Here is a 16069-nt window from a genome sequence, read left to right as displayed (position 1 = left end):
GGTCAGGAGTCCGAGACCAGCCTGACCAACATGGAGAAACCCCATCTCTACTAAAAATACAAAATTAGCCAGACATGGTGGCGCATGCCTGTAATCCCAGCTACTTGGGAGGCTGAGGCAGGAGAATCGCTTGAACCTGAGAGGCAGAGGTTGCAGTGAGCCGAGATCACTCCATTGCACTCTAGCCTGGGCAACAAGAGCAAAACTCTATCTCAAAAAAAAAAGAAAAGAAAAAATTATTGAATAGTTATCCCAAATAGAGGTAGAAGACACACTAGTGACCTACAGAGCTGGAAATCTTCAAAATGGAATAATCGAGATTATGCTTCTATAAAATTTATAAAATTTATCCTGTCCCAGTGTCACTCTCTATATACCCCATCCTACATTTTAAAAAATGTATCACACCCTAACATAGAATGTATGCCAATTATTTTATTATTATTTTGTTCTTCTCTGCTAGGATGTAAGGGATTTTGCTTAGTTCAGTACTTTACCCTCAATGTTTACAAAAATGCTTGACGCACAACAGATGCTTACTGAATGAATGCAAATCACATTTGTTAAGAGGTTGTGTTTCTATGTAGTCACTGAAGTTTTTCTATGGTCTTATTTTCTTTTTTCTTTTTCTTTTTTTTTTTTTGGAGACACAGTCTTGCTCTGTCGCCCAGGCTGGAGTGCAATGGCGCAACGTTGGCTCACTGCAACCTCCACCTCCTGGGTTCAAGCCATTCTCCTGCCTCAGCCTCCTGAGTAGCTGGGATTAGAAGCGTGCACCACCACGCCTGGCTAATTTTTGTATTTTTAGTAGAGACGGGGTTTCACCATGTTGTTCAAGCTGGTCTTGAACTCCTGACCTCATGATCCACCTGCCTCAGCCTCCCAAAGTGCTGGGATTACAGGTGTGAGCCACTGCGCCCAGCCTTCTATGGTCTTCTATACAAATAACTTGCTCCAAGAATCTAAGAAACAATGTTGCAAAGAAAAACACACATTTCACCAATGAATTCAGTTCACTAATAAAAAGGACAAACTTCACCTATGTTCAATGTATGGCTAGTCCTTCTACTTCTGTACACCAAAAATACCCTAAAAAATGAAAGATAACTAAAAAGTATAGGGAATTGAGGAGTGTAATCTTACCCTCCTACTCAGTTCTGACCATGTCTTTCCTAAAGGAGTTAAAATAAAACATAAAATTCTGGTTTTCACCATTAAAAAGACTTGGGAGAAGTTCCAACAGAAAACAGCATGGATGATTAAAGTATCTGAAAAATAAGACCTATACAGAAAGCGAAAGGAATAGAAATGTTTGGTTCAGAGAGGCAAAGACTGAGAAGCAAACTTTAATGATCTACAAGTACCTAAGAGGCTGCTTTCAAGTAATACAGGTGACCAATGTTTTCCAACCTCTATTAAGAGGAAACTAACGTAAATAAGGTTTTTAACTGATTTAATATATAAAAGAATTCATATAAAAATTAATGCATACTCAACTATATATTACATATTAAGCACCCAAAAAGAACATTGCCTGGGATAAGGTAAACATTAACAAAATCTTAGTTTTTTAAGAATCTGTTTTTCTCTGTAATCCTTGTGAAAACAATAGATTCTGCATAAACCTTGAATAGTTTAAATACAGTCAGCCTAGGTTTTTTTCTTCTGCTCTTTCATTCATAAGAACTAAAAAGATAATAACTATTCACAATTAAAAAGGCCAAAGCAATAAAAGTATTTCTTAACCTTATATAAAAGATATTCCTTTTTATTTTTGTGCCTATAAAGTTAGTGCATTAGGCTATGATTCCTACCATTTTGGATTCTTAGCCCGTGAAAATATTTAAAATATAGTATATGGCCAAGAGTTATTTGAATGTAAAGGTGTACACTGTAAAACATGTATGTTGCCAGTTTAAATTTCTAATTATATTGCCCAAACAGAAAAGCTCTCTAATCCCTAAAACACAAGTTATTCCTAAAAAGATCTATGTTCTAGGCACTATCCTACACAATTAAATCTTAATTATCTGTGCCACTAAAGTAATTAATAAAAGAAAGTGAAAATACACAATCTGCCTGTATTCCAGGCTAGTACAGCAGCCAAGTGTCCTAATTATCTAAAAGTGCAGAAAATTAATATATTGTTAGTCCTCAATAGAAAGCAATAATACTTAGGAAAGAAATGAGAAAATAATTTAAAACTGTTGTACATTAATAGTTACCATATGACACTTAATAAATTAGAAGATATAACCTATCCCCTAATACTGAAATGACCTTCCTTGTGTTCCTTTATCTCTTTTTATTCCATTATTTCATTGCTCATTAGTATTTCCATTACAGTGTAAGAATAAGTAAAAAGAGATAAACTTTTATTAGCACATGTTTAGAAAATTCATGAAAAGGGTGGGGAAAACAAAGGCTTGAAAGGTTTTGAGATTACTTGTAATTACTCTCCCTCATTAACAACTAATGTTTATTTTCCACCATAACAAATTAATTTCTAGTATCTAGGATCTCATAAGCTAAATGTAAAATGTAAACTGTTAGTACAAAACAAAAGAATTCCAGGTGAATTAAGCACACATTATAACAGCAGAAGAAACTTTCATTGAGCAAATTTCTTCAGTGCTACAATTCCCTATAATCTGTCAGAGTAGCTTTAATATTCCATCTAAAAAAACTTAAGATGATTAATAATGTAGCTACATGTACTGACAAATCCTATAAATCAGGTCACTTCAGTATCTACCAGTTTCTGATGTCCTTAGACCATTTAATTGCCAAATTTAAAAACTGTAGGCCAAATTTTGGTTTCTAGAAATTTTGGTTTTTGGAAGGATTTTTTAACTATAAACATATATATCTGGGGCAGAGCCTTTTAATCAAGGCACCATAGATGAATGAGAATTTCTTGTATCTCTGGGAATTTGTCTTGAGAGAGAACTACTTCTCAAAAATCATATTTTGGGATGGACACAGTGGCTCATGTCTGTAATCCCAGCACTTTGGGAGGCTGAGGTGGATGGATCACTTGAGGTCCGAGTTTGAGACATGCCTGGCCAACATCTTTACTAAAAATACAAAAATTAGCTGGGCATGGTGGCAAGCACCTGTAGTCCCAGCTACTCAAGAGGCTGAGGCAGGAGAATCATTTGAACTTGGGAGATGGTGGTTGCAGTGAGCCAAGATCACGCCACTGCACTCCAACCTGGGCAACAGAGTGAGACTCCATCTCAAAAATAAATACATAAATAAAAAATAAAAAATCATATTTTGAAAGCAACTTAGCACCTCCTAAAATGTTAAGAACCACTGGTTTCAGGGAATTTAAATAAAACCTCAAATCATACCAGTTAAAAATGGAAAGCATATTGTCTACTTGGCTCAATTTCCACTGTTACTTTCCATGAGCATATAAATATATCCTAATGAAAACACTTTCTTTAATTTTAAAAATTCAAAGACCAAGGGGTCTCTTTCAGACCATTCAACTACATCTGATTAAAAAACCAGCTAATGAGAATTTTTCATTATCAGCTTGTCAACTTATCAGCTAATGAGAATTTGTAAAACCTTTGCATATCAAATACAGCATTATTAATTTTATACCAACTATGGAACAAAATTTCATATAAACTTGTGTACAGTTCTATTAAAAAATAATTTACCACTTTGGATTTTCTAGTTCTGTAAGCTCTAATGTGCTGACAGATCTTAAAATTGTTATCAGTTTTCACTAATCCTAGGACTCCTCTCCATCTTATTTGGATGTATAGGTGCTACACAGAATGAATAAATTAATAAATAATGAGGCAGAATACTGCATAAAGTATCCCAAATGATATAAAATATAATTTTCTTTCTCTCATCTTTTTTTTTTTTTTTGAGACGGAGTTTCTTTCTTGTTGTCCAGGCTGGAGTGCAATGGCGCTATCTCGGCTCACCACAACCTCTGCCTCCTGGGTTCAAGCGATTCTCCTGCCTCAGCCTCCTGAGTAGCTGGGATTACAGGCATGTGCCACCATGCCCGGCTAATTTTGTATTTTTAGTAGAGACGGGTTTCTCCATGTTAGGCTGGTCTCGAACTCCTGACCTAAGGTGATCCGCCCAGCTCGGCCTCCTAAAGTGCTGAGATTACAGGCATGAGCCACCACGCCCAGCCTCTCTCATCTTTTTATAATAACAGAAAATGTAAAGGTCACTACAAAATATAAGTACTTGCAAAATTAAAAAAAAAATCAGCAAATTAATTGGCATTAATACCTAGAATCCATATATAAATGAAGAAAATTGAACAGAGCCCCAGAGACCTGTGGGACACCAGCAATTATAGCAACATACACATAAATGGGAGTCCCAGAAGATGAGAGAAAAAGGGCAGGAAAAATATTTGAATAATGACCAAAAATAACTCAAAGATTATGAAACATTAGTTTACATAATGAATTCTAATTGTAACTCAATAAACAACAAGTAGAATAAAGTCAAGAAGATCCACACCTAGATACATCATAATCAAACTGACAAAACTTAAAGAGATAACGTTTATAGCAGCAAGAGAAAAATGACTTTTCACATACATAATGAAATCCTCAGTAAGATTAATGGCTAACCTGTCATCAGAAAACCATGGACGTAAGAAGACAAATGGGATGACATGTTGAAAGAAAAAGACTGTTAGCCAAGAATTCTATATCCAGCAAAACTCTCCTTCAGAAATGAAGAGGAAATTAAGACATTCCTAGATAAACACTGAAAGAATTTGTCATTAGCCAACCTGCCCTACAAGAAATACTAAAGAAATTCCTTTAGGCGGGAAGCTGAGGTGGGCAGATCATGAGGTCAGGAGACAGAGACCATCCTGGCTAACATGGTGAAACCCCATCTCTACAAAAAATACAAAAAATTAGCCAGGTGTGGTGACAGGCACCTGTAGTCCCAGCTACTCAGGAGGCTAAGGCAGGAGAATGGTGTGAACCCAGGAGGTAGAGCTTGCAGTGAGCCTAGATCACACCACTGCACTCCAGCCTGGGCAACAAAGCGAGACTCCATCTCAAAAAAAAAAAATTCCTTCAGGCTTTTGAAGAAATAAAAGGACGCCATACAGTGTCTCAAATCCACAAAGAGAAATAAAGAGCACATGTAAAGATAAATACACAAGTAAATATAAAAGACAGTATAAATGTATTTTTATTTATAACTCTTACTTTCCTCCTTTACAAGGCCAACTGCATAAAGCAATTACTGCAAAACTGTGTTGGTGAGCACATGATGTGTAGAGGTATAATTTGTATGACAATATCACAAAAAAGTGGGGAGTGAATAGATGTATACTGCGCCAAAATTTTGTATACTATTGAAATTAGGTTAGTATTAAACCAAACTAGATTGTCTCAGAATGCTAACTGTAATCCCCAGGATAGAGAGAGAGAGAGAGAGAGAAAGAAAAAGAGAAAGAAAGAGAGAGAGAAAGAAAGAGAGAGAGAAAGAAAGAGAGAGAGGAAGAGAGAAAGAGAGAGAGAGAAACAGAGAGAGAGAAGGAAGGAAAGGAAAGGAAAAGGAAAAGGAAAGGAAGTAAAAAAAAAGTTAAATATAGTTAAAGAACAAAGGAATGAAAATGGCACCCTAGAAAACACCTATTTAACACAAAAAAAGTAGTGGAAAAGTGGAGGAATAAAAAAGACATAAGTCACAGAAAACAAATGGCAAAATGGCAGTTGTAAAGCCTACCTTACCAGTAATTACATTAAATATAAATGGTCAAACACTCTAATCAAAAAGGCAGAGACTATAGAAATTATTTTCAAAACATGATCCAACTGCATGCTGTTTACAAGAGACACACTTTAGATTCAAATAGATTAAAAATAAAAGGATGGAAAAGATATATCATACCCAGAGTAACCAAAAGACAGCTGGAGTGGCTACACTAGTATCAGACAAAATTAACACAGAAATTGTGACTAGAGACAAAGGACCTTTTCAGGGCCATCTATAAAGAATATATAACAATTATAAACTTATATACACTTATCAACAGGGTCCTAAAATACATGAAGCAAGAACTTACAGAAATGAAGAGAGAAACAGACAAGTCAATAATAGAGACTTCAGTCCCCCTTTAAAATAACAGAACAGACAGAAGATTAACAAGGAAATAGAAAACTTAAACAGCACCATAAACCAACCAGACCTAACAGACTTCTACAGAACACTGTACTTAACGGTAACAGAACACACATTCTTCTTAAGCACACATAAAACATTTTCCAGGACAGACTCTATATTAAGCCACTGTATATGTCTCAGTAAGTTTAAAAGTATTGAAATCATACAAAACATATTCTCCATTCTGCAATTATAGAGGCAGTAAAAAAGAAAAACTTTAAGAAAAAAAGTATATTCTCTAAACATACTGGAATAAAATTAGAAATTAATAACAGGGAAATCTGGGAAAATCACAAATAGGTAGAAATTAACACATTCCTAAATAACTAATGGATCAAAAGAAAAATCACTTAGGAAATTAGAAAATATTTTGAGCCAGGTGTGGTGGTGCACACCTGTAATCCCAGCACTTTGGGAACCAAGTGGGTGGGCTGCTTGAGCTCAGGTGTTCGAGACCAGCCTGGGCAACTTGGTGAAATCCCATCTCTACTAAAAATACAGAAATTAGTAGGTGTCGTGGCACACATCTGTAGTTGCAGCTACTTAGGAGGCTGAGGTGGGAGGATGGCTTGCACCCAGGAGGCAGAGGTTGCAGTGAGCTAAGATCACGCCACTTCACTCCACTCCAGCCTGGGTGACAGAACCAAATGCCGTCTCAAAAAAAAAAGAAGAAAAAGAAAGGAAAACATAATGTATCAAAATTTATTGGTTCAAGCAACAACTTATACATAGAACTGTTCATAACAGCTCTATTCACAGTAGCCAAATGATGGAAATAATTTAAATGTCCATCAACTGGTAAGTGGATAAACAAATGTGGTATATCCATACAATGGAATAATTCATCCATAAAAAGGAATGAAGTATTGACACAGATGACATTTATGATCCTTGAAAACATTATGCTAACTGAAAGAACCCAGAAACAAAAGCCCACATATTTCATAATTTCATTTATATGCAGATACCAGAATAGGCAAATCCAGAGACAGAAAGCAGACTGGTAGTTATCAGGGGCTGTAAAGAGAGGGGAACGGGGTGTGAGTGCTAAATGCCAATGGGGATTCCATTTGGGGTGATCGAAAAGTTATAGAATTAAAGAGTGGTGATGGGTTATACTGCATGGCGAATGTACTTTGTGCTACTGAATTGTACACTTTAAAATGGTTTAAATGGTAAATATATATTAAGTGTATTTTATTATAATGAAAAAACATTGAAAAACAGTATTTGCATGAAAGAAAATAATGTTAAGAAAACCATAAAAGTTAAATATTTTACACAGACACTCAGAATCTAAATGAGAAAACCATGATTTCTGCAGAATAGCATAAATATAAAAACTGCCAATATGTAATTATGTTCCATACCTGTATGTGAGGCCAAGAGGCCTCAAGCGTGGGTTCATCCTCTTCTGGATCAAAATCCGGATTATCACTTGGAGGAAGTGTACGGAAGATGTTAGCACTGATCTGTAATGAAAAAATAATTTTATGTTCTTTGTTGTATGTGTAAATGAATTCGACAATTGAAAATGAAATATTTTAAAGATCACTTTAAGAAAAAAGTTATAGCTGTAAGCTTAGTTCAAAATCTATAAACCTCTCCAAGATACAAAGAAGGCAGGTGTTTGTTTCTCTCTTTTCTCTTATCCAATAACTTTGACTTCCTCAGACCTAAGCTCCTGAAGATTAGATATAGCCTCTGGATTAATCTTCATTAAATCATAAATTGTTCTTTCCGAATTTTACTCAAAAAGAAAGAGGGGGCCAGGCGAAGTGGTTCACACCTGTAATCTCAGCACTTTCGGAGGCCGAGGGGGCAGATTGTCTGAGGTTAGGAGTTCAAGACCAGCCTGGGCAACATGGTGAAACCCCATCTCTACAAAAACATAAAAATTAGCCAGGCGTCATGGTGCATACTTGTGGTCCCAACTACTGGGGAGACTGAGGCAGGAGAATTGCTTGAGCCCAGAAGGCGGAGGTTGCAGTGAGCCAAGATCGTACCACTGCACTCCAACCTGGGTGACAGAGCCAGACCCTGTCTCCAAAAAAAAAAAAAAAAAGACAGAAGGGAAAGGGAGAATATAGACGAAGGGAGTAAAGGGAATTCGAGGGAAAAAGTTATTAATTCTACTTATCTTTAATTTGATTCATTTCATCTTTCTACAATTCCTCCCATATTCCAACCTGGCCATATTCTATACTTGCCTTATAACTCAGAGTTTGGTAAAATATCTCCATTCTTATACATACCACACTAAGAGAGAGGTGGGCGAGGGTAGAATGCCTTCACTATTATTATAAATGTGTTTATAATACTTCTTGATGATTTAATTTACTGTATTTCATCTCATCTACTTTGAGACTTTTAAAAAACATATTAACCACCTTGAAATCAGGATGTTCTTCATTTTAGATCCAGTGAAATACAGTATTTATAATTTCATGCTTTGCATTATCTTAGTACTAAGGTAATATATATCCTTTTTCTCTAGCAAAGGATAGACTGTGATCTCAATCTACAATTTTTTAAAGAATAATGAACAGACTGATAGACCAAGTAGTTTAATAAATATTTAAGGCCCAACTACTAAGGGGCTGATCATTTTGAGATAAACTATTCCAGAGGTAGAGGATAAGACAAGAAATTGCAAGCAAATTCCCAACTATTCTTATGAAGTTGCATCTTTGGTACACAAATTACTGCTAATAGTCAATTACTATAACCATAAGACTTAATAAGAATAACCTAAAATTTCATCAGCCAGAACTCAAAGCCAGTACTTGAGGGCAAAGCGAATAAACAGTTTGATGGACATCAATTTCACAAAGAGTAGCAGCAAGCCATCGATAAAATTTGAAAACAAATATATCTCACAAGAGCATAGAATTTGTCCTTGAGATCACACTTATTATTGTCAGTAGTAAAAGAAAAAGTTAACCTTGTAGCTACTAATAAAATTAACCGTATATAACAAATATTCAGAAGAGCTTCAAGAGTCTAAATGGGTAAGATGACTCAAGTATTACTTAGATATTAAATTAAGTACTCATAAATTTTTTTTTTTTTTTTTTTTTTGAGACAGAGTCTCGCTCTGTCGCCCAGGCTGGAGTGCAGTGGCCGGATCTCAGCTCACTGCAAGCTCCGCCTCCCGGGTTCGGGCCATTCTCCTGTCTCAGCCTCCTGAGTAGCTGGGACTACAGGCGCCCGCCACCTCGCCTGGCTAGTTTTTTGTATTTTTTAGTAGAGACGGGGTTTCACCGTGTTAGCCAGGATGGTCTCGATCTCCTGACCTAGTGATCCGCCCGTCTCGGCCTCCCAAAGTGCTGGGATTACAGGCTTGAGCCACTGCGCCCGGCCTAGTACTCATAAATTTTTAAGAAACCAACAATATATACCTACTATGTGCATACAGAAATCAAAATAAATTTAAGAAAGCAACAACAAACACACAACTTTTTACTTGGGCAAAGAAATTAAATCCCATAATTTATTAGTATATAGCAAATTTGACTCAAATATTTGAGACTTTCAATATCTGTCAACAATTTTAGAGATTAATTCCCGACTCTAAAAATTCTTGAATATAAGCCATTTGAAATCAGTAACAGTAGGAAATACTGCTTTTTCTCCCTGAACTTTTTGGGGGGCCGAGGCGGGCGGATCACAAGGTCAGGAGATCGAGACCACGGTGAAACCCCGTCTCTACTAAAAATACAAAAAATTAGCCGGGCGCGGTGGCGGGCGCCTGTAGTCCCAGCTACTCAGGAGGCTGAGGCAGGAGAATGGCGTGAACCCGGGAGGCGGAGCTTGCAGTGAGCCGAGATCGCGCCACTGCACTCCAGCCTGGGCGACAGAGCGAGACTCCGTCTCAAAAAAAAAAAAAAAAAAAAAAACAAAAAAAAACCTTGAAGAAGTCCACCAGTAATTAATATTTATGTTCTCAAACTATCACTTCCTTTTATTGTCTGTGGGAGTTTAAGCCAATTTCATTTTGATTAATGCTCTCTCTATACCCAATCTTTAAATTTTTTTGAGGCTGGACATGGTGGCCCATGCATGTAAAACCAGCACTCTGGGAGGCCGAGACAGGAGGACTGCTTGAGGTCAGGAGTTTGAGACCAGCCTGGGCAATAAGCAAAGCTCCACCTCTAAAAAAAAAAAGAAAATGAAAAAATTAATCGGGCATGGTGGTGCATGCTTGTAGTTCTACCTACTCAGGAGGCTTAGGCAGGAGGATAGCTTGTGCCCAGGAGGCCAAGGCTGCGGTGAGCTATGATTACGCCACTGCACTCCAGCCTGGGAAAAGAGACAGACTCTTATATTTTTTTCTTTTTTTTTGAGACAGGGTCTCATTCTGTCGCCCAGTCTGGAGTGCAGTGGCACAATCTTGGCTCACTGCAATCTCCGCCTCCCAGGTTCTTCAAGCAATTTTCTGGCCTCAGCCTCCCAAGCAGTTGGGATTACAGGCATCCACCACCACACCTGGCTAATTTTTGTATTTTTAGCAGAGACGGGGTTTCACCATGTTGGCTAGACTGTTCTTAAACTCCTGACCTCAGGTGATCCACCCGCCTTGGCCTCCCAAAGTGCTGGGGTTACAGGCGTGAGCCACTGTGCCCAGCCAACTCTGTCTCAAAAAAAAAAAAAAAAAAAAAAAAAATTGAAGGCTTTTATTCTCTTTAAAGAAAAAAAAAAAACCTCTGTAATAATCGAAATTTCCTAATTCCTTTTGAGAGGTCTTCTACTACAGAGTGATGAAAGAAAACCCAACTACTATATTAGGGCCAAACTTATCTTTCCTACTACACATTTGGTTCTTCCCTGAGAACATATATTAGGCAAGGGGAAAGAAATGAAGGCAACTGTAGGTTATATTTATATTTGCTTTTAGCTTCAATACCCTGATATAAGTTTAAATTATATACTCAGTGACAATCTAATTAGTCCAACTGGATTTATTTATTTATTTAGAGATAAGGTGTTGCTCTGTCAAACCAGGCTGAAATGCAGTGGTGATCATGGCTCACTTCAGTCTTGAACTCCTGGGCTCAAGCGATCCTCTCACCTCAGCCTCCTGAGTAGCTGGACCTAAAGGCTCATGCCACCATGCCTGGCTAATTTTTTTATTTTTATTTTTAGTACTTTTTGTAGAGATGGGTCCTTGCTATGCTGCCCAGGCTGGTCTTGAACTCTTGGCGTCAAGTGTTTCTCCCACCTCAGCCTCCCAAAGTGCTGCGTTTACAAGCATAAGCGAGCCACTGCACTGGACTAAATGTTTGTATTTTGTTAGTATACAATAAAATACAAAAAAAAAAAAAAAAACTCACAAATACTAAACAAAATCCTACTGTTTGATAGAAAATAAGGTTGAATTACTAATAAACAGCAAGAATCCTAAACAATCTTACTTCAAAAAAGTTGGCTGTAGTTTTTTTTCACATCAGATATTCCATTTATTTATCTTCTTAAAGATCCTTTCAATTAAAGTGTTATACCTGACTCCCTTACCCACTACTTAAATGTGGAGATCCCTAGTCTTTCATCGGTCTTCCCTTTCCCCTTTAAAAGTTCTCAGTAATGGCCAGGTACAGTGGCTCACGCCTAAAATCCCAGCATTTTCGGAGGCCGAGGCGGGTGGATCACGATGTCAGGAGTTCAAGACCAGCCTGGCCAAGATGGTGAAACCCCATCTCTACTGAAAATACAAAAATTGGCCAGGCATGGTGGTGATGGGCACCTGTAATCCCAGCTACTCAGGAGGCTGAGGCAGAGAATTGCTTGAACCCGGGAGGCAGAGGTTGCAGTGAGCCGAGACTGCACCACTGCACTCCAGCCTGGGCTACAGAGTGAGACTCCGTCTCAAAACATAAATAAATAAATAAAAATAAATAAATAAAAGTTCTCAGTAACTATTCACCTCCATGACGTTAATTACCTATCGATCTGTATAATCCCAGGCCTAAATCCTTCTCTTAAGCTCTAGATCTGCACTATCCAATATGGGAGCCACCAGCCACTGTGACTCTCTCAATTCCCAAACTTGTATATGCAATGATGGTATCATTGGAATGGATGGGATAATCTTTCAAATGAACTATTTTTTAAAATTTGGGGGATGTATTGTACATTTATTTAAAATCAGTCTCATTAATCCATTATTATACCTCAGATCTTAAATTTACATACATCTGAGGAACATAAGTCTAGAGGCTTACCATTTTTACTATATCAGAATACGCTGATTCAACAATTACACCACGATTAGTTGAAACATACTCAACCAGTTCATTCAGTGTTGCTCTTTTAATTTCTTTGCTCTTCAAGTCTGAAACAGAGTCCATGAAATCAAACAGTATACAACACTGCTGCAACTTCTGACAGAAAAGATCTTGTTGTTCATTTGAAGTGGCATCTATAAATAAAAATAAAGAAAAACTTAGAAATAACCTACTCAGAAGTTACTTTTATATATTTATTAATTTTGTAGAAGCTATTCACATATGTAAAACTTCTTCCAAAAATCTAGTGAGAAATGTGCCCATCTAACCCCATCATTCAGGGATTCATACTGGACCCTTCTCTCTCTCTGATTACTCACAATCAATCATTAAAAAAATTGTTTTAAAGAAATGTGATCTTGCTACGTTGCCCAAGATAGACTCAAACTCCTGGGCTCATGTGATCCTCCTGCCTCAGCCTCCAGAGTAGTGGAGATTATGTGCCACCATGCCCAACTAATCATTAAATGTTATTGATTCAACGTCTTTAACATATTTGAAATCTATCCTTGTCACTCCCATTGTCATTTCAGACTCTCACCATGCCTCATCTGGACTACAGCAATGATATTCTAATTGCTCCTCTTTTCCCATAATCATTACCACTCCTGACATACCCTCCAAACTACTTCAAAATGAGAGTCGGTGTGCTCAAGTTCCATGTTTTTCAACGATACTCCAATAATTAAATAATAAAGTTCAAACTCCTCTGGGCTGTATACAAAGTGCAGCTGTCTACTGTCAAGAGTCATCTCTTAACCTTTCCAACATGCCTTTTCATTTTCGTTAAACCATACTCTATGCAGTTCCCCGAAGGTTACACAATGTTTCCTCTGTCTGGAATGCCCTTCTTCCCACATTCCCACCCCAGGAACACTACCTACTTATAAAGTTTCAGCATAAGTCCCTTCTTTTTTTTTTTTAATTTTTATTTTTTTGAAACAAAGTCTTGCTCTGTCGCCCAGGCTGGAGTAGTTTTCAGAAGCTTTTCTTATGGTACTGAAGCTAAATTGGTTGGTTTATCCACTTTTACCCAAATATGTTTTAGGTGCATATCCCTATTATAGTATTTACTGTGCTTTACAGCAATTATATTTTACATATTCAGCACCCCTCAACTAAAAGCAGGAACCAACAGCCAGGCACAGTGGCTCACACCTATGTAATCCCAGCACTTTGGGAGGCCAAGGCAGACAGATCACTTGAAGTCAGGAGTTCGAGACCAGCCTTGCTAATATGGCAAAACACTGTCTTTACTAAAAATACAAAAATTATCAGGGTGTGGTGGCGCGTGCCTGTAATCCCAGCTACTCCGGAAGCTGAGGTAAGAGAATCACTTGAACCTGGGAGGCTGGGGTTGCAGCGAGCCGAGATCGCACCACTGCATTCCAGTCTGGGCAACAGAGACGACGTCTCAATCAATCAATGCAGAAACCAAGTTTTATTTATCTAATTATTTCTGTCTTTCTATCTCTCTACTTCTCTTTATCTTTCTAGTATCTAATACAATACCTGGCATATAATAGGTACTCAAAAAATGGGCCGGTGTGGTGGCTCATGCCTGTAATCCCAGCACGTTGGAAGGCTGAGGCAGGGGGATGACTTGAGGTCAGGAGTTCAAGACCAGCCTGGGCAAATGGTGAAACCCCATCTCTACTAAAAATACAAAAATGAGCTGAATGTGGTGGGGGGCACCTGTAATCCCAACTACTGGGAAGGCAGAGGCAGGACAATCACTGGAACGCGGGAGGTGGGGGTTGCAGTGAGCCGAGATAGTGCCACTGCACTCCAGCCTGGGCCACAGAGTGAGACTCAAGTCTTGATTTAAAAAAGCTTATTGTTTTATATTCTACTTATTACAAAAATACGGACACATCGTATCGATTTGATTCTAACAAATGTTAAATCCTTTTGTATCTAACCTTCAAAACCATAAAACTTCAATTCTGAACTTCCATATCTATAAACAAGGACTTCAATTAGCTCAATCACTTAAGATTATTGAACTCCTGAGAGTAAAATTTAAAAATTCAACTCTGATATTTAGCTCATAATATACAAAACTATTCTTCCATTCAAAACCAGTACATACTTTATATAAAGATACAGGCAAAAATCTTCGTAAAGATGGTAACCTAATCAAGAATGCCTATGCTTTGTAATTAACTCCAGGGCAGGAAGCTAAAAGGTAAAATTACCTTTCAATTATATTCAAGTTGCTGTCCTTAAAAAAGCTGATTTAGATAAGGTACTGCTGAACTGTAGTAGGTCAGGTATTCTAAGCATGTTCACACAAAGTCACAAGACATAAGGCACATTCTTTTCATTGGTCAATTATTATTAAATAATTTTACAATAAAACAAATGTGGATATATTATAAAGAACAGCAAAAGTCACATGATTTTTGAAGTAAAAATATGAAGACTTGAATTTGCTGCAGTTCATTTGTGGCTATGCCAGTAAAATAAGATAGCTCCACACTTACAAAGAACTTATATTTAACACTTCCTGTTCCAAAATCAATAATGACTCTCTGCTTTATGAAGGCTAAAGTCTATAATCCTAAGATTGGCATTCAGAGTCCACGTAATATTGACATATATGACATTTTTCACTACCAATTTGGTAGTTTTTGATTCAGGGTCACTTTTTTTTTTTTTTTTTTTTTTGAGACGGAGTCTCACTGTGTTGCCCAGGCTAGAGTGTGGTGGTGTGATCTCGGCTCACTGCAACCCCCGGCTCCTCCCAGGTTCATGTAATTCTCCTGCCTAAGCCTCCCAAGTAGCTGGGATTACAGGCCTGCACCACCACGCCCAGCTAATTTTTGTATTTTCTTTTAGTAGAGATGAAGTTTCACCATGTTGGCCAGCCTGGTCTCAAACTCCTGACCTTGAATGATCTGCCTGCCTCGGCCTCCCAAAGTGCTGGGATTACAGGTGTGAGCCACCACATCCTGATTCAGGATCACCTTTTATGAAACTGTTCTTAGGTGGGAATATTTTGATTTTTGATTAAAAAATATTTGATTTAAAAAAATTAAATTTGCAGCTATTTTTAATACTAAGTAATATGTCAAACAGTTGTCTTTATCCCAGAATTAAAATTAATTATATTGGGGGTGAAAATGAAGCATGAGCCAACATACATGCTACATATAACCAGCAGTTTATGTTTACTACCTTTTTTTATCCCAAAATGGCCATTAGTCATTCTAAGCAGAATCTGCTGCTTCTCTGTAAAATCAGTTGTTTCTTGAATGGCCCTTTTCTTAAATCTTCTGGGGCTTTTTACCCTTAAAGTTAAAATGGTTATGTGCATTTAATTTCCATTAATAAATGATGTCTCCTAATACTTAATTTATTTCAACTAACAAAAAGATGTCTGCTTGATATTACCACTTAGTTTGAAAACTAAAGATGGACACCTCTGCTTATGTATGTACTACACACTAAATGAGATACATGTTGACTATGTGGGCTATAAGAATCCTTCTCAATCCATAGTGTACAGGAAATCCCTATAGTTTTGTCAGTTATTCAGTAGTATCTTTATAGTTATCTATTTTCAAAGATATCTATATCCTTAATATATGGCTTTATTTTATAATATA

At 37.3% G+C, this 16069-nt stretch overlaps 1 protein-coding gene across 2 annotated transcripts in view; it reads right to left on the bottom strand.

The window, feature by feature from the left end:
* Positions 1-16069, bottom strand: part of PPP2R5A (protein phosphatase 2 regulatory subunit B'alpha) — a 76327-nt gene that overhangs the window by 23153 nt on the left and 37105 nt on the right. For both annotated transcript variants that reach the window (NM_001257639.1, XM_077994849.1), the window contains exons 2-3: positions 12396-12592; positions 7545-7646 (exon numbers count right to left, since the gene is read on the bottom strand). In NM_001257639.1, the coding sequence (NP_001244568.1) occupies positions 7545-7646; positions 12396-12592 (299 nt within the window). The remainder of the gene's footprint in view (positions 1-7544; positions 7647-12395; positions 12593-16069) is intronic.

This window comes from Macaca mulatta, chromosome 1 (assembly GCF_049350105.2).
Source record: "Macaca mulatta isolate MMU2019108-1 chromosome 1, T2T-MMU8v2.0, whole genome shotgun sequence".
NCBI classification, from domain to species: domain Eukaryota; kingdom Metazoa; phylum Chordata; class Mammalia; order Primates; family Cercopithecidae; genus Macaca; species Macaca mulatta.
This window is presented reverse-complemented; position numbering and strand designations above follow the sequence as displayed.